At 53.5% G+C, this 18,230-nt stretch overlaps 8 protein-coding genes across 8 annotated transcripts; 5 read left to right on the forward strand and 3 right to left on the reverse strand.

Moving 5' to 3' along the window:
- Positions 1–301: 301 nt before the first annotated feature.
- Positions 302–1,326, forward strand: AA0111_g9191 (hypothetical protein; the record flags this gene model as incomplete). Its single annotated transcript, XM_028655722.1, has 4 exons — positions 302–308; positions 367–509; positions 561–1,019; positions 1,078–1,326. 4 exons carry the CDS (start codon positions 302–304, stop codon positions 1,324–1,326), a joined length of 858 nt encoding a protein of 285 aa, XP_028503253.1.
- Positions 1,327–2,085: 759 nt separating this feature from the next.
- On the reverse strand, positions 2,086–3,532 carry AA0111_g9192 (hypothetical protein; the record flags this gene model as incomplete). Its single annotated transcript, XM_028655723.1, has 2 exons — positions 2,086–3,221; positions 3,271–3,532. The coding sequence occupies 2 exons, from the start codon at positions 3,530–3,532 to the stop codon at positions 2,086–2,088; spliced, it is 1,398 nt and encodes a 465-aa protein (XP_028503252.1).
- Positions 3,533–3,877: 345 nt separating this feature from the next.
- AA0111_g9193 (hypothetical protein) lies at positions 3,878–4,568 on the forward strand (the record flags this gene model as incomplete). Its single annotated transcript, XM_028655724.1, has 3 exons — positions 3,878–3,895; positions 4,008–4,312; positions 4,406–4,568. 3 exons carry the CDS (start codon positions 3,878–3,880, stop codon positions 4,566–4,568), a joined length of 486 nt encoding a protein of 161 aa, XP_028503251.1.
- Positions 4,569–5,106: 538 nt separating this feature from the next.
- Positions 5,107–5,909, reverse strand: AA0111_g9194 (hypothetical protein; the record flags this gene model as incomplete). Its single annotated transcript, XM_028655725.1, has 2 exons — positions 5,107–5,595; positions 5,718–5,909. 2 exons carry the CDS (start codon positions 5,907–5,909, stop codon positions 5,107–5,109), a joined length of 681 nt encoding a protein of 226 aa, XP_028503250.1.
- Positions 5,910–6,295: 386 nt separating this feature from the next.
- Positions 6,296–7,615, reverse strand: AA0111_g9195 (hypothetical protein; the record flags this gene model as incomplete). Its single annotated transcript, XM_028655726.1, has 1 exon — positions 6,296–7,615. One exon carries the CDS (start codon positions 7,613–7,615, stop codon positions 6,296–6,298), a length of 1,320 nt encoding a protein of 439 aa, XP_028503249.1.
- An 878-nt stretch (positions 7,616–8,493) lies between these two features.
- On the forward strand, positions 8,494–11,210 carry AA0111_g9196 (Rho-GTPase-activating protein 8; the record flags this gene model as incomplete). Its single annotated transcript, XM_028655727.1, has 4 exons — positions 8,494–8,542; positions 8,595–8,776; positions 8,825–10,274; positions 10,321–11,210. 4 exons carry the CDS (start codon positions 8,494–8,496, stop codon positions 11,208–11,210), a joined length of 2,571 nt encoding a protein of 856 aa, XP_028503248.1.
- Positions 11,211–11,951: 741 nt separating this feature from the next.
- Positions 11,952–12,566, forward strand: AA0111_g9197 (hypothetical protein; the record flags this gene model as incomplete). The annotated part of the gene is made up of 1 exon (XM_028655728.1): positions 11,952–12,566. The coding sequence occupies one exon, from the start codon at positions 11,952–11,954 to the stop codon at positions 12,564–12,566; it is 615 nt and encodes a 204-aa protein (XP_028503247.1).
- Positions 12,567–13,132: 566 nt separating this feature from the next.
- On the forward strand, positions 13,133–17,027 carry AA0111_g9198 (Inositol-1,4,5-trisphosphate 5-phosphatase 1; the record flags this gene model as incomplete). The annotated part of the gene is made up of 4 exons (XM_028655729.1): positions 13,133–15,352; positions 15,404–15,703; positions 15,752–16,196; positions 16,246–17,027. 4 exons carry the CDS (start codon positions 13,133–13,135, stop codon positions 17,025–17,027), a joined length of 3,747 nt encoding a protein of 1,248 aa, XP_028503256.1.
- Positions 17,028–18,230: the final 1,203 nt, after the last annotated feature.

Genomic DNA, 18,230 nt, shown 5'->3' on the forward strand with positions numbered 1-18,230 from the left:
CTTGAAGGTTATACCGCAACCACTATTGCTAGTCGCCAAGTGAGAGACTGGCCACTCGCTCGCCATACGCGACACTTAATATACACCACCTACGTCTGCATCACACATCCCACTTTTGGTTCCAAGCCGCTGGTACCAGCTTGTGTTTGTTTGCACGACATAGCCACCACGGAGGTCGGAGCTGGATCTGAGCTCCGCGGTACTTGGTGGATTCGAGAGTGGTCCTCGCAGCGATCATTACCCTAGCGTGCCATCGCTAGTTGTGGGAGCTCTTGCTGTGGAGTAAGGAAACATCGCAGCCATGGCAGGTAGGTACTCACTTGAAGCCTCCTACGCGTATCTTTATATTCTAACGTGTCGCGGCAGAGCCCCTCCCCGCCGCAGTGCAAGCTTCCTACTCGGTCATCATCGACGAGATCCTACGCGCCAGCGACATCAACACCATTTCTGCAAAGCGCATACGGAAGGGTCTTCAGGAAAGAGTCGAGGATGACCTTTCGCAGCAGAAGGTTTGAAGCTAGACATGACATACGACGGCATGACCTGACATGAACAACTAGGAGCAAATCACCACGCTCATTATGCAGCGCTTCGACAAGTTCAACAACGAGCAGAACGGCGGCTCCGAGGTTTCTGAACCCATACCTACTGTCGAGAACGGCGCAAAGGCCTCCAACGACGACACCTCCGACGTCTCCCACAACAAGCGATCGCCGCGCGATGACGAGTCAGTGCTCTCTGAGGTTGAAGATGTTGCACCTCCCAAGAAGAAGGTTAAGAAAACCAAAGTCAAAGACGAGGATGACGATGCAGCTTTCGCGGCGAGATTACAGGCTGAGGAGAACGCGCGCATGGGTAGGGCGACACGCGGTGGGAATACAAAGCGGAAGGCACCTGCGCCAAAGAAGACCAAAACCAAGAAGAAGAGCTCTACCCGCATCAAAGACGAGGATGACAGCGACATCGCATCAGGGAGTGGGGGCGAGAAGAAGAGCCCAAGCCGGAAAGGTGGATTCCACGTAAGTTATTCTCCGTGACTATATATCACCATTTCGAATTGAGCTAACCACTGTCCAGAAACCTATGGCTCTTTCCCCAGCCCTTTCTGAACTCCTAGGCGAAACACAGCTCTCGCGTCCACAAACCGTCAAGAAGATTTGGGAGTACGTCAAAGAGCGCGACTTGCAAGACCCGGCCGACAAGCGCCAGATTCGATGCGACGACGCCATGCGCGCAGTCTTCAAACAGGACCGCGTTCACATGTTCACCATGAACAAGATTCTCAACCAGAATCTGTACGCCGTCGACGAAGTCATCTCCACATAGTCCTAGTCCACAGCGTACTGCGGTTCACCCCAACTTCCCTACACAATACTTCACGCATCATCGCAACGATGAAGAAAGTAAATCTAATCTACACAACCACACACTGCATCCATAAATTGCGTCCTCTTTCACGACTATATCACGAACACTCGTATACGCGGCGGTCCTCGACGCTCAAATTCGTTTCATCATATCACATTAGTGTCTCTTGATTTTAGCAGCATGGCGCATTCACGGTGTTTCTCTGCTGGGAATTTCCAGAAGCGTGCATTTTCGGCCCGGGCTGTGTGGATATTAGGGGCTTTCCATTTTCTTGTCTTCCGCAGTTTTTCGCTACGAACGATCTGGATGAACGAAGAATGGAGCAGAGAGCAATGCTATGCATGATACAGGCAAGCGCAAACCGTTGGTTGGACGGAACGCATGGTCGCTTCCTTGGTAGTCGTTGGGTATGCCTTAATGAAATGCTCTTTTTCAAGCAGTTAGTCAACTGTCCTTGATGACATGTCGTTGTACGTGATTCGACAAGTGATTTGAGAAGTGATTTGCAGTAGTGACAGTGATATGTGTAGCGGTACAAAGTACAGTTATACTACGTATTACGCATGGTAATCGATTCTGATAGCACGCAGACCCAGATAATCATTCACGAATAAACAAGAGGTATCCAATACCGGTACTCCAAACCCAATACAATACAACCACGGACATGACTCAAGGGCTCAGGCCGAACTTTTGAGCTCATCCACACTTCAGAACCTAAAGTCCTTCAGGGAGCTGGAGCTGGAAGTTCTCATGATCTTCCTCGAGAGGATCCGCACCATGTAGTTGGGTGTTGAAGCTATTCATCCACGCATCATCGTCCTCGTCGTCTGAGCGGGAGAGAAGCAATAGCTCCAGCTCACGCTCAACATCCTCGGCTGTGCGGCGCGGCTCCTCCTCCTCCTCCTCCTCCTCCTCCTCCTCTGGAGGTGTGATGAGTGTAGCGTCGGTGGCGGTAGAGCTGCAACGAGACATGGGACCACGAGATCGCATGGTACCCGTTTTGGTGCTCGCACTGCGGATGTGGGTGGAGGAGGCAGGTCGGGAAGCAGCGGAGAAAGGAGCTGGCTTGGTAACGTTGGAGAGAGGCTTTCGAGCAGCTGGAGCAGCGCGTCCGGCGCGGCCTTGAGCGTAGCCGATGGTGCTCTTGGAAGCTGCTGCAGCGGATGCTTGGCGAGATGCTGTGAGCTGGGTAGGAGTCTTTGCTCCCTTCCGGCTTGCGACTAGTCCAGTGGGCACACGCGACTTTGCAGCTGCGGTTGGAGCAGCATAGCTGGGCTTCGATGGCGGAGAGAGAGCGGCAGCTGCAGATCTGGCTCGCATAGTCGATGGTCCAGTCGTTCTCGTCCTGAGCGCAGCGGGTGCCTTGGGCGCCTCCTTCTTTGGCTCCTTGATACCATAGTATTCCTTTGTCTCAGCATCGTCCTTTGCCATCTGGGCAGCGAGCACCTTCTCCATTTGCTCATCACGCTTTTTTCGACCCTGCTGTATCTCCTCCTCAAACTTGCGCTGCTCGCGGGTCCTTCCGTCGTCCTCGATTGGGTTGTGGTAGGCTTGCCAGATACCGCGGACCATGTCCTGGTTGGTGATCTTGGGCAAGGTCCAGTCCTTGGGAAGGAATTCGTCCATGTCATCTTGGAGCGGAATCTCCTTGGGGGGCATGTATTCAACCTCAGGCACGTCATCTTCGTCCTCTTGGGCGACTTCAGGCTGGTGGATCTTGACTTTGGGTCGGCGCATGCGAGGGCTCAGTTTCTGTGTCTTCCCAGCGGAAGAAAGAGGCGCTGGAGTTGCGAAGGCCCTAGACTTGGCGTTGGTCGTCTTCATGCCCAGCGGCGCGCGAGTTCGTGGACCTAAACACGTCAGCTGTCGGTTTGCGCAGCCTGTCGTCTCTAGTCGTACCGGCTGGCGTAACAAAGGCATTTGCATCTATCTTGCCGCCCGTCTTGGTGGTAAAGAGGTCATTGCCCTTGCCCTTGGTGTTTCCTGCTCTGCCGACGGCATTTTCGTCGTTGAGAGGGATCTTGAATGGCGTCTTGGGGGCTTTGTTTCCGGGTGTTTTGGCGTTGAAGCCCTTGAGGCCGGCATTGAGCGACTTTCCTGCAGCGGCGGCGTGCAGATGGCGGACGGCGTTCTCCTGGTCGTTTGCTGCGAGCGTAGTCATTATGGGGGTTGCATTGAGCGAGTCGTGGGCGGCGTGGTTATTCCTATCTCGTAATGGCGATGAGGGTCGGCGATGCGCCTGTGTTTACCAATGGTTGCTAGGGCGGCGGGAAAGAGGGTCTGGGCTTTGGAAAGGGTCCGGGCGGAGGAGGTAGTCCCTTTCGGCAGCGCCTGCCCGCATTATCAGCTTGCACACCCGCTTGCAGGAGACAATTCTCAGACACCAACTACTCTCGACACTGCGCCGCTTCACATCCCTACATAGCCTGCAGCTGTCCGCCTCTCGTCACTTGTAAACACACCACAGACACCCTTCTTTACCCCGCCCTACACACGTCCAGCAGCTATGGATCAGATCAAGAAGGTGAGTCCACGCATACCCCGCCAAATCCCCTTTCTTTGGTACCCAGCTGTACCCGACGCCACAATGCACACCTACTGTACCAAGGTAGACGCTGACCTGACCCTTTGTACAGCGCATGGAAGCTCTCCGCGTTGAGGCGGATGAGAGCAGCGCCCGCGCCGAGGAGCTCAAGGCGACTGTCAAGCGCCTCGAAGCCGAGACCACACAGAAGGAGCAGGAGATTACCTCGCTGACGCACAAGAACTCTGTGCTCGAGAGCGAGGTTGAGAAGCTTGAGGGGCAAGTCAAGATCCACAAGGACGAAGCTGGTGCAGGTGCTCAGGCTGGCACCCAAGCCGAGAGCCTCCAGCGCAAGATCCAAGTTCTCGAGGAAGAAGCTGAGGAATCGGACAGGACGATCCGCGAGCTCAACGAGAAGTACGTTCCCTTTCTTCTTTCACCGCGTTTACCGCTGCTCCTATCCACTATCCACTACCCCTGATCTGCATCCACTGACACGTCACCCCCCAGGCTCCGCCAAACCGATGTCAAGTCCGGTCACTACGAACGCAAAGTACAAGCCCTCGAGCAGTCCCGCGACCAGTGGGAAACCAAGTACGAAGAGATGGCCAAGAAATACGCCGACACCAAGAAGGAGCTCGACGACTTCGTCAAGGAGATCGGTAACATCTGATCTCGCTGTCGTCTCTCTTTTTTGCTTGTTGACTGTATTTAGTCGAGTTCTGAGTCGAGCTTCGATATCGTCCCTCTGCGGATCCCGATTTCGAGTGCGTGCGACAACATGAACGGCGATGGTAGTGGTGGAGGATGATACTGCGGCATGCGGCGGAGCTTGAAGAAGAGGCAGATTTTATATCACATTCCCCCGTACCCCCTACCTTACCCCTACATATCTGTTTTCTTTCCTGCGGCTGCTTGCTGGGCGGGCTTGTTCGCTTTAGATAATCCCTGAGCGAATATATTGGCGGTTCCTGACATGAAGTGGTTTATACTGTTACTCACATGTGACTGTTAGGTTCGACAACCTTGACCAAAAAGCGGTGTACCATTAACGACCCACAGTGCTATAATGGAATAGGGCTGTCTGAGATGAATGCAGCATCACGACATACGAACGCGCCGGCATGCGCCATGTCGGCTGTGACATTCATGAAGGGGTATCATTATCTCAACTTGTGTAGCTTCACAACTCCCAAGCATTCCCCGCCCATTTACTTCGCCGTCCTAGCCTCCTTCTGCTTCCTCTTCTTCAAGCCTTGCTTCATGCGCTCAGCCTTTCTCTCCGTCTTGGTCTCATACCTAAACTTCTTCTTCTTCTTCTTTGGCCTCTCGCTATTCTTCGGCCACGCCTTTGTCCATACCTTTTTCTTGCTCGCTGCCTCCTCCTCCGCCTTTTTCCTTTCCTCTTCTGCCTTTCTCTTCGCCGCCGCCTCTTCGTCCTCCTCTCCTGGTCTCGAGAAGCCTGCTTTAGATATTCCTACGCTTTCTATGGTGACGGTTGTGTATTTGTCTTCGTCGACGTACTCGTCTTCCTGGTTGATGGGTTCGGGTTCTTGGAAGCCTGTGAATTCTTCCTCGTCATCGTCCTCGCCGGATGTCTCGCCCGCAATGATGTCGTCCAGATCCCCATTTGCTTGTTTGACGAGTCGGTTTACTTCTTCGACGTGTTTCTCTAGGTCAACTTTGCGCTGTTCTCGGAGCTGTAGTTCAACTTTTTGTTAGCTTCAATATTGAATGAATGTCTAGGACGTATGCGCATGCCATAGCATGGATCTTGCTATCCGGTAACTTTGGGTGAAGATGGAATCGGAGCTTCGCGTACCTCACGCCTGAACCTCAGCTTTTCCTCTTTCTCCCTCTTGGCATTCTCCTCTTGTGCATGCTTTATCCGTGCAAGTTTGCGCTTGTGGAAGCCTGTGAGATATTCTTCGCGCGCCGAGAAGTCAAACTCGATCTTTTCGGGGGCTGTGACCGCAATTTTGCGTTTCTTTGATGGTGGCGCCGAATTCCTCATAGTTACAGGGTGTGCAGAGTGTAGTGTTGAGTGTAGGGCGGGGTGTGGTATGGCTGGTGCTGTTGCTAGATGTTCGCAAAGCAGATGTTGGAGTTCAGGAAAATTACCTGGGCGAGCAGGGATCTTGGGAATTTAGGTGGGGCCGAGGTGCTTTGGCGCTACACCGTGTAGGGATTACCATGGACCAAAGATTGTGATACATCAAGACATGATCTTAATGTCTAATTACATTCCCAAGAGACTAGGGAGTGCAAATCATGGTCTCAAGGATCATAAAGATCGGTAAGGTTTAGTACAATATTCAACAGCGATGTGCGCTACTCGTTACAACGTCCACCAATCTATACATCTATCTACGTCTTATCGCCGGTTAGGCCTATGCTCTCTTATGACGGAGCTTGGGTGCCATTATACGGGCTGTCCATGCCGAGGATCTTCCTCCTCCACGACAGCGACTCCAGATGTCTCTTTGCCTTGTGTGTTATACATAGCGCTGAGTCAACGTCCTGAAGACCAGTCTCTCCAAACATAGCCAAGACCATGAGGCCCAGGAAAGAGTGATACATGTCCGGTGGATCTCCTGTGACCTTGCCAAAACCCCCAACGAGATGCTGCGTTTTGTCCAACAACCATTTTCTGATGGGTTGCCGATCGATGATATCCAAATGACCAAGAAGTTGTAGGGGCGTCGAGGTCCAGTAGGCGTAGCATGTATCTGCTACCTTGTTGCATCTACCATTCACTCCCACCCACTCCAATTCAAAATGAATGTGGGGTCGTCCTTTCAGATTTGATTTTGCTTGTGCAGACGGGCGGGAGCTCAATTTGACAAAAGTATGCGCGTCATGACACGTTTCTGATGTATCTGTCTCGTCGTTCAAAGTATCTAAACCATCGTCCTCGTCTAGCGTCAAAGTCTGCCGTGAGACGAGCCAGTGCAGGGTTTTAGGGACGTCGGTCACTCCACGGATGAGACCGTCCGGTTTTTGGGATGGTGGTAACGGCAGACGACCCACAAAATGCAAAGCAGCGATGGCGCAGCAGGTGAAGCCAGCGTGTGCCTCATGGAAGGGTGCTTCTGATATGCCTCCATCGTAGCACTCTGCTTGTCGAACACAGTTGACAAACTTGTCAACATCGATGTCCGGTACACCTTCGCAAGGACCCTCTAAGTCGCCTCGAAGTATCCACCGGATGGCTGTTGCCATGTAGCCGAACCTAGAGTCGTTTCCGCCATGAACAAAGTCGCCGTCGCCTAGAGTCTCTCCAAAGCTGCCTTCTGGTCGTTGCATCTTGACCAGCCATGTCAGGATCTCCTTTCTCTTCACTTTCTCCAGATCGTCGCCCAGCACGACCAGCGTGAGGAGGGCAAAGAAAGTTCCAGGGATGTGGGCAGGATCCCAGTTTTTGTTCTCTTCATTTCTGAGAGGGCCGTAGTTGGAGCCTGGCCATGGGCGGAATCCTCCTTCAGACAGCTGGCAACTGTAGACCCAATCAATGTGACCTTGCCGCTCCTCAGCTGACAAAGCGGCGTCTAAATCTCCCAAAATGTCGAGGGCAGACACAGTGAAAAGGGCCAAAAGCATGCGGTTGGAGTCATTGCTGGTGTAGAAGTGCGGCAGCAGCGTCTTCAAGTTGCGCCGCCAGTACTTGATGTGACGAGCATAGTTGAGTTGTGTGTTGGCATCAAACGCAGCTGGAGCCATGATGGAAAGGGAAGCGTGCTGCGTGGACCCGGGAGCGTTTACCGAGCGAGATCTCGGTTCCCCTGCGAAGCTTGGATTTTGATGGCGGGGCTGACCTGGAGGGCCAAGGCGACGTATGCGTACAGTAAGACGGATGAATGGTTAACAGAGGCAGGCTCCACGCCGAACAGACTTTGGAGTGTCTCCTGAATGCACCTGCACCCGAAACTTTAGGAACCCAGGGCTACGAGCACGTGCAGGGGTGGTCGGGCAGTGATGACGGCGCTCCGCAGCGTTCTGCCTGTGTATGTAATGGGGAGTGCAGTCGGTGGTCTTGTCACTTTGGCGGCGCGACAGCATTAGCACGGTGATGATGCATACAGTAGACGGTAGCAGGCGCGTGGCTCTAGCTCTAGTCTACTTCGTATGCAGGGGCCGCGCTTGGGGGTCGGTGAATTACGTTGGTATTTATATCGACCGCTAAAGGCGAAATGTCGGAAGCTCGCAAGATTGGTAGGCTTGCCTAAAGGTGCCAGGGCTGTCACGACAAACGGCCACATGCAGGGGTACATGAGACATCATTCAGCTCTGCCAGTTCTGACCCAGCTGCGGTCTGCAACACCCTCCTGACGTGCCTCAGTCTCGCCCTACTCGACTTATCTCCAATTCCCCAGACGCCACCTGCACCGTCAAGTCACCCCGAGTCCCCTCTTCGCTGGTGCGACGTCACACAGGCCGCTCCGTCTGTCACTGGGCCTGCGCTTGCGTGTTCCCCAGACTTATCTTCTCCGCGCGCTCACTACGGCCGTTGAACGACCATACCCGTACCCAACTTCGTTGTTTCTTTTTGATACCCCACATTCGCCGCTCCTTGGGCAACTCTGCAAACACACGGCACCATGACGACCGGATTCGCGGCGTCCTTCTGGTCGAGCGACTATGCCGGAGGTAAGAGCTGCAGCCGCACACAACACCACCCCACTTTGGCTGACTCTCCCAGGCCTGGGCGTTCTTTTTGGGAAGCTGCAGCAGGGAGTCCAGGAAAACCAGCAGATTCTGACTGTGGCCCGCATGCGAGCTGATGCCGAGGAGGCCTATGGAAGCAGTCTGTCCGCCATTACACCAGCCACCGATCGCATAGGCGGGGGCTTCAGCAGAGATGAGGGCGCAAGCGTGCGCAAGGTGCGTCCCCACGAGACACGGCCACCGCTCCACGCTAACTGGTAACAGGCCTACGAAGGTGTGCGCACCGAGATGGAAGCAGCGGCCGCAAACCACAAGAAGATCGCATCCAACATTCGAGAGCTGGTAGTCAACCCCTTCGGCCGCTGGTGCGAGGCGCATGCCGCCCGCGTGCAAAACTCCCAGGATGACCTTCAATCGCGCATCAAGATCCACGACCGACAAGCCGATGCTGTCCGCAAGTACCGATCGCAATACTACAACAAGTGCCGGCTCGTCGAGGACTTGGAAGAGGAGGACAAGCTGGCATTCCAGGACCCCCAGAGCGAGGCCGCACAGAGCCCCAAGATGAAGGTGCCCACCATCAAGATGTCCGAGCCAGAGAACGAGGAAGAAGAGCCTATCGACCTTGGCGACGAGACCTACCAGCCAGACCAGGTCAAGAAGATCCTCACCCACATGCTGGACAACATCAAGATCGCAGAGGTCAAGGTTCCCATCCTTGGTACCTACCAGAACTGCTCAAGCGGTGCCGATATCACTGAGTACATCCAAAAGCACATGGCAGCAACCACCGTGAGCTATGCGGAGCGCATTGGTCAGGATCTCGTAGCACATGGCTTCCTGCGCTTGGTCGGCAATGTTGGCAACACTTTCGCAAACAGCTCCCGAATGAACTACCAGTGGAAGCCCAAGACGTTCCAAGTTACCGGACTGCCTGAAAAGAAGCAGCCCCTGGCACGTTCTTCCACCGCCATGTCAACTTCATCGGCAGACAGCATCGCCGTTGACTCGCCCGTCTCGACTGTTCAGGAGTATCTCCAGGGATGGAACCCACTCAACAACCAGTACCCGAACGAGACACCGGCAGAGAGGCTTCGACGGGAAGCTCACGAGTCTGACGAGCGATACAAGGCCTCCGTCAAGAAGCTTGACTCGCTGCGCTGCAACCTGGAAGAGGCTATGGTTGATCACCTCAAATTCATGGAACGTTGTGAACTAGACAGGCTGAAGGCTATCAAGGCGGTCATCTTGGATTTCTCCGGCGCCGTTAGCAACGTCATTCCTAGTCTTCAGAGCACTGTCGATAAGATGATGCTGTTCCAGGAGACAGTCCAGCCCCTGGGCGACCTCCGATACATGCTCGAGAACTACAGGACTGGACCATTCGTGCCTAGAGTCACGACCTATGAGAACTACTACAACTCGGTAGACGAGCAAACGTTCGGTGTAGACTTGGAGGCTCGGGCTCGTTCAGACAAGAAGCGTGTTCCGGTGCTCATCACAACAGTCCTCACATTCCTGGACAACCATTATCCCGACTTGGAAGGCGACGAAGCCCGCCGTGGCATCTGGCTTGTTGACGTTCCTCTGTCGCAGACCCACAACCTCCGGGCTGAAATTAACACCGGCAAGAGATTCCCGGACGAACTGCTTGAGAAGTATGATGTACCGATCGTCGCTAGTGTCCTTAAGCTTTATCTTCTGGAACTTCCTGGTATGTATCAAACCTCAATTGTTGACTCGCTAGCTAACCATATCAGACTCACTGGTTTCTTCTCACGTTTACGAGATTGTCAAGACTATCTACAGCACTACTGCCACAGATGTGTCCGAAGAGACTCGGGTCTCTGTTCTTCAATCTACTCTTGGCCAATTACGTCTCGCGAACATCGCAACGCTCGATGCCATCTGTACCCATTTCACTCGTCTCATTGAGCTGACTTCTGCCGATGAGACTTATGTTGCAGCATTGGCCAATGCACTTGCGCCATGCATTCTAAGGCCAAGGCAAGAATCGAGTTTGACAATGAACGAGCGCTATAGCTACCGTCTCGTCCGCGACCTTTTCGCACACAAGGATGCGATTTTCGGGGAGTTGAAGCGCGCAAGCACGCTCACTCACTCATCTTCAGGCGCACAGCGTCCACGCGCGATATCCACAGATGAGAGTAACCGACGAGCAAACATGGAGGAGCGCCAGCGTGCCATTGCGGCTCAGCGTTCTCCACGGGCAACATCGCCAGCACCTGGCTCACGCATCTCTGGGTCGCATCGCCGTGACAGAAGTCAAACTCGATTCCCTGTGAACACATCCTCGCCCACCGAGACTCGGAGGAGTAACGGAACAAACCGTGGTTCGCTTGAAGTACCCGGAAGTGATGATAGCCCCACCCACGAGACAACTCCTGTAACTACGAACGGTACAACAGAGGCTGCTCCTGCTCCCGCTGCTGCCCCTGTTGAGCACCCAGCGCCATCAAGCACGCGAGTGCCTTTCCCACGGAAGCATGCAGGCAGCTTGACAAGGGGCAACCGGGACTCTACCGGTAGCTTGAGGAGTGATGACACAGCACCAAGAGGCGTTACGCTAGAAGACACACCTACAGCACCACGAGGTGTTACGCTGGAAGACAAGCCCATGGATGATTAGTGGTAGACATGGTTCAGACTTCAGCAAGCATTTTCCTTCGGGAAGTGAAAGAAGGCAGCCTACACCGCCCGCCCCGCCCAGAGAGTCCCATGTATACTGGAAAGTAACGTACTGGGAAATTGGCCAAGGGCTGACCCTGAAAGAGAGTAGCAGGACGGGCAGTCGTACTGCACCTGTGGAGGAGTGAATAGCGTATTTGAACGCTATATACATAGTCTGGGACCAATGATTTGACGGCATGCCTAATGGTGGTATGTGGAATGCAGCATGATAACTACGAGTGCAGACGGCAATTGAAATCTGATGTTTGTTCACGCTACTCTGCTTGTTGACAATGGCGGCTCGTACCTGAGGCTAACCAGGGTACCGGCACGCTAGTACTCAGCTGTCAGAAAAGCCCAGACCCCATCGTCACACTCGCATGTTGAGTTCCAAGGCGGAGCAGCATAGAATCGACATGGGGGTCAGCTGTGTGGCTGGGCATCGGCTGCCCGATCTCTGGAATATATACATGCTCTCTGTTGGCTTCCTTGGGTGCCGCTCACTTTCCGCCCATCTACTCTTCGCTCTTGCCCCTCTTGCGGTTGCGAAGCCTCTTGTACTCCCTCGTGGTGCGCTTCGTCCCGCCCTCGATCCAACCCCACGTTGATCGTCCCACGAATCACATCGCGATCGCAATCGAAGCTTCCCACTTTTTGAGGCTTCGCCATTACCGCGTCTCATACCGGGAGTGAAGGCGCCATGTGTCTCGTCAAAGTCAAGCAGGAAGAGGACCATGTAGTCCCGTACCGCGTCGTCCAGCGGAACCGCTCTCCGCCCCGTCGCCGCGCCTCACGTCAATCGCGCGACATTGAGCGCCGTTATTCGCGCACCGAAATAGTGCACGACTCTTCTCCTAGGCCTTCAGCATCCTACGTTGCGGTGCCCTCACCCAAGCCTCTCCAGATCCCCGCACCACAGCCTGTGCCTGTGTTTGTACAGCCTCCACCACCCCCGGCGCCCATGCCGGCTCCACCTCCACCGCCTAGCCACATCTCGTCTCACCATACCCAGGCCCATTCTCACCATGGCGGCGCACACTATGTCGAAGTTTCTCCACGGTCCAGCATGAGCTCTCGCTCCTCTAGCCCTGGCCGCAGCGAATATGTGTACACTGAGCGTGAGGTTAGGCGCGAACGCGAGCGCAACTACAGTCCGGAGAACCCTCGCTACGAGCACTACAGATATGTGGAGCCTGCATCGAGCGAGAGCGATCACTACGAGAGATACCAAAGGCGGGACAGGAGCAGACAACGCAGTCGCAGCCGTGGCGGCTACGAAGAGACTAATACCAGGGTTGCGTACAGCAGGCGGTGACCGTCTGCATACGAGTAGAGAAATGTGTCATGTTTGCAGGGACTGTTATTCTGATGGCGTACGGTTGGTCTCGTGTTTTCACTTTAATCTCGAGGGATTTGTAGCATCTGTCCATAGCTGTGGTGCGGTCACCTATAGTTTTTTATTTCCACATCTAATCTAGCATTTCGCATTCCGCTGGCCAAATGCTCGGTGGCTATGAGGTCATTCGTGATGTTGAGCAACAGCGTACACGTCCGCGCCGCACTTGCCGAGATGTCGAGAATAAGGTCCACATGTTTAGCAGCCCGAAGGATGAGTTCCGGCTGCCGGTGTAAGCGGTGGTCAGGGAAGCCTTGTGTAGGGTCGGGCACCAGTCGAGTGGTTCACATGCTGGGTTGTGATCAGCATTGATCCAGGCCAGCATTATTCTGCAAGCTGAGAACAACCACCAAGGCACACACGTGCTTACATACCGCGCCCGCCATACCTCGCGCAAACGCTTTGACTGCTCTAGCCCATGGCAAGCCCCGGGACATGATCGGAACACCCGTGCAACCCTCTTCCGCCGCTCTCTACCGCCGACCATGTCTATCCGCGTCCTAATCAAAGACTACCCACACCGCGCAATCGCCCTCGCTACCTCGACCCATGCACTCGTCCTCCGACACAGCACATCCACCACCGAACAGAGTAGCAACATCAATGCCTCGTCGACGTCGCTGGGGAGCAATGGCGCCGGCGCCGCGCGCTGCATGGTCGAATTCACCCGGCTGGAGGAGATCGACCTAGATGACTACCGGGCGCTACACTCAGTCCAAGTACACGGCACATTGGGCCTGATCACTGTAAACAGCGACGTGTTCCTGGTCGTCGTCAATGGCGCGAGCAAGGTGGCCACGGTACGGCCTGGCGAGACGGTGCAGAGGATATACTCGGTCGGCTTCTACTGCTTGACCAGCACGAGCTACGATACCCTGCTCAACGACGAAGTCAATCCCTACCCTACCGATACCATCGACGACGAAGGATACGAAATGGGCTTCGGCGGCAGGAAAGAGCAGTCGCCCATGGAACACCCGTGTCTGGCGCTCAAGAAGATACTCAGCAGCGGAACCTTTTACTACAGCTCAGACTTCGACCTCACCCGAAGATTGCAAGACCGTACAACCGACGCCGCGACCGTTTCCATCGATAGTCTAGACGCTGGCTTTCTGTGGAACTCCTACATGATCCAGCCGCTGGTCGACTTCAGAAGTCGCCTTGCGCCCAAGGAGAAGGAGGCTCTGGATGCTTCGGGGATCCTGACGTCTGCGATCCGGGGTTTCGCCCTTACGATTACAATCCCCAAATCCTCTGCTCCCATTAGGGTACAAGACTCGGGCATGCCGTCTTCCATGACACTGATCTCCAGATTGTCGTGCAAGAGGGCAGGAACGAGGTTCAATTCGCGAGGTATCGACGATGACGGGAACGTCGCAAACTTTGTTGAAAGCGAGACAATCTATTGGGCGCCGTCCGGGGCCTGCTTCTCCTACGTGCAGGTGCGAGGAAGTGTACCCATATTCTGGGAACAGCAGGCTGGTTTGCTTCCAGGGCAGCAGAAGATCACCATCACTCGGTCGCCAGAGGCCACGCAGCCGGCCTTCGACAAGCACTTCGACAATCTAGAGCTCAGCTATGGCACGGTTCATGTCGTCAATCTTCTGAGCAACGAAAAGCAGAATGAACTAGAGTTGACGCATAGATATCGCGGCCACATCAGAAACAGCCCTTTGAATCAAGGAAGCGACATCAATGACCAACAGCACGATCTCATCAAGCTCACGGAATACGATTTCCATGCTGAGACACGGGGACCAGGTGGCTATGAGATGGCTAGTATGATTGCTCAATGGATCCAAGATTCTGCCGAAGGATTTGGATATTATCTCTCGGAAGAGGTGGATGAAGTCACAAGACACAATGGAGAAAACTACGCTGTCCGCCGGACAATGAGCATATTACAACAGGAGGGTGTCTTCAGAACAAACTGCCTGGATTGCCTCGACCGGACGAATCTTGTCCAAACCATTATTAGCAAGATGGCGTTGGAGATCTTCTTAAGTCACAAGGGCCTTCGAGCTAGCCAGGACTTCTGGGTCAGACATTCAAGTATGTGGGCAGACTGTGGTGACGCTCTTTCGAAAATCTATGCAGGTACAGGAGCGTTGAAGTCCTCGTTTACGCGATCGGGAAAGATGTCGCTTGCTGGTGCTCTGGCAGACGCTCGTAAGAGCGCCACTCGAATGTACATTAACAACTTCGCGGACAAAGGGCGACAGAACACGATCGATATGTTACTTGGTAGACTGATTGGCCAGGTTCCAGTGCATCTGTACGATCCCCTCAACGACTTCGTGGTTGCGGAGCTGGCGCGACGGTCCGCAGAGTATTCAGAGACCGAGATGATCAATATCCTTGTCGGTACGTTCAACTTGAACGGAAAGACAAGTGGCATCAAAAGCGATCTTTCGCCATGGCTATGCCCAGACGTCGATCCGTCACAGCAGTGCCCCGAGATAGTAGCTGTAGGGTTTCAAGAGATTGTTGAACTGAGCCCTCAGCAAATCATGTCGACGGACCCAGATAGACGCGAAGCTTGGGAGGAAGCCGTTAGGGCGTGTTTGAACAACAACGCTGAGAAGCATAGAAAAGATGAATATGTCATTCTCAGAGGTGGTCAACTAGTAGGTGCGAGTTTGTCGGTCTTTGTCCGGTCAGACTGCCTAAAGCATATCAAGAATGTTGAGGGCGCTCTCAAGAAGGTATGTTAGCATGTTTCGCTCTTCCACGTATTGGGCTAATTGGCATCCCAGACTGGCATGTCAGGTATGGCTGGCAACAAAGGAGCCGTAGCTATTCGATTCGAGTACGCCAACACTTCGGTCTGTCTGGTTACAGCACATCTTGCAGCTGGGTTTGCCAACTACGAAGAGCGTAATCGTGATTACAAGACTATCAGCCATGGTCTACGCTTCCAGAGAAATCGGTCAATCGAAGACCACGATACTGTGATATGGCTCGGCGATTTCAATTACCGAATTGGTCTGAGCAACGAAAAAGTTCAAAGGTTATGTCATGTTGGTGATCTTGAAACCCTGTATGACAACGATCAGGTAGGCACTCACACTTTGTTCGCAAGAATCATAGCTAACGTTCTGCAGCTCAATCTCCAGATGGTCGCCGGCTTAACCTTCCCATATTATTCCGAGGCTCGCATAACTTTCCCACCAACGTACAAGTATGATCTTAACAGTAATCAATACGATACGTCGGAGAAAGCACGCATTCCCGCCTGGTGCGACCGTGTGCTTCGCAAGGGTGACAACATTCGGCAGATACATTACAATGATGCCCCACTTCGTTTCTCCGACCACCGTCCAGTCTACGCCACCTTTCAGTTATTGGTACAGCGAATCGACGAAAAGAAGAAGGATGTTGTGAAGGCGGCTTTGTATCGACAAAGAAGAGAAGTTGTGGGCGATACTCATGCAGCAGGACGTTTAGGCGAAGACGAAACGGACGACGAAGATCTCTTAGGGTATGATAGTATTGAGCCAGGGCTGCCACCTGCAAGCTCAGACCGGAGGAAGTGGTGGCTTGACAACGGTATTCCTATCTTAATTCCTGCTATAGCTTGGATGCTCATTTTCCATAGGTTTACCGGCAAAGGCACGCGTAGAACCGCCATCTAACAATCACTTCCCAAATCCAAACCGACCGAGCAACCCATTCACGCCTAGCCCAGAACCAGAATGGGTAGATGTCAAGCACATGCCGAACAGTCGCAGACCTGAGCCACCACCAGCACGCGGCTCACAAAGATCACGCACAGTTGATTTTGACGGTTACTCGGCAAGTTTACCGCCAACGCAGAAGCCAGCAGCCCGCAAGATGATTGCGCCGTTGTACCCAGGCCATGCCAATCAAATACTTGGCTCAGACGGTGCGCGAGACTCGCTCAGCGATCTTCGACGCAGCGGATCAAACGCTTCCACACACTCCATGCCCAGTTTACCGTACCGCGCATCAAACACGCTTCCCTCAGCTCAATCCTCAAACAAACCACAAGTCCTCCGGAAACCAGCCCCACCCCCAGTTCCTAACAAGAAACCTTCACTTCTCTCCAAGAGTCCCTCGCCGGGGCCGTCATACGCACCTCCTCCACAACGATATCGCGACGACCCTCCGGAAGAATCGAGAGCACACCTACAACCAACAGCCAGACGGTCAATGGCGCCGCCACCTAATTTAACGAGGAAACCGGTACAAAATCTTATCGATGATGATTTCGAGAAACCAGCTTTGCCACCACGCACTGGTACCGGTGGAAGCACTAGGAGTGGTGGTCGAGGAGGCAGGAGTTTGATGGATGATGAGCCGGAAGACATGCGCAACATGGGTGGTGACTGGGAGGTTCTCAGGCCTGCGTATAGATAAACCCATAGCTCCAAAACAATATATATTCCATGCTGCTTCAAAGTATGTCTCGTTGCTGGGTTAAATGTCGCTGTAAAGATTCCTTACTTGGAGTCAGCGTGAAACAACGGGTTGCATAGTGATAGCATGCAAGACGGGTTTTGTAACTGCCAGTCCAAGTCACGCGATGGCGCGTGCTGTCGCGTCAGGGCTAACCCAATCCAACACCTCACAAACACCACCCTCGGGCCACGAACACCAACAACGCGATCGGACATGCAATACATGTGCATAGTTCAGTATGAAGAGGAAAGGCAGTGCTCAAAGCGGTGGAGAAACCTGCAAGAAAGCAAGACGCGATGTGGACCGATCCTTCACCAACGCTACTCATCCAGTCCTACAACGTCTCTATCCAGTGGTGCTTACCCTGCGCCAATATTTGCTATCCAAACTACCAAGCACATCGAAAAATAGACAGCGAAAGATCTCGCAGCTTGGACATGCAACATCCGCCCCGGGCATAAGTCAGAATCATCTCGATACCGCCGTAGTACAGTTGCTCGATTCAACATTAGTGTGCACTTCCAGTGTGAACGCAGACACAGGTGCTCATACAGGTTTCAAAGAAGAGCGGGAAAAGGATATCAGGGCATTTACCCAACAGCGCTCACAAAGTACCCCTGGCAGCACCTTCAATCCTGGGTACTATATGCAATCTGAGGTAGGTCGTGGCATGTATCACATGCTTCCAGGATTACACTTATGGAATGCCTACTGAGTGAATACAGATTGTCGATTTCGTGATATGGCGCTTATTCAAGCGCTCAACAGCTCACAAGCCAACGCACCTGCTCTGTCATGGATTTCAAAGAACTGGAACCACCCGCCGTGAACAGGGCAATAATAGGAATCCGAGTTCTTCAATTCCTAATTTGCAAGAGCGTCAACCCAACAGCTACAGGCAGACTTTGAAAGAGCCAGTATGGTGTCGATTGCACGCATTACTCGGTCAGGGCGGCGATCGCATCATCATAGATATGCTTCTGGAGTCCTCTATCTTCATTCCTCTCAATGCAGATATGGGCAACTACTACCAATTGTCTGGAGTGCCCATTTCTGAGATAAAATCGGATGGATTTCAGAAGAGCAACACCGTAAGAGTCGATGCGGATTACGAAGCCGTCAATAATTCCTCACGTGTCAAAAGCGAATGTAAAACAGCAG

Source organism: Alternaria arborescens, assembly GCF_004154835.1.
Source record: "Alternaria arborescens strain FERA 675 chromosome Unknown contig_25, whole genome shotgun sequence".
Lineage (NCBI taxonomy): Eukaryota > Fungi > Ascomycota > Dothideomycetes > Pleosporales > Pleosporaceae > Alternaria > Alternaria arborescens.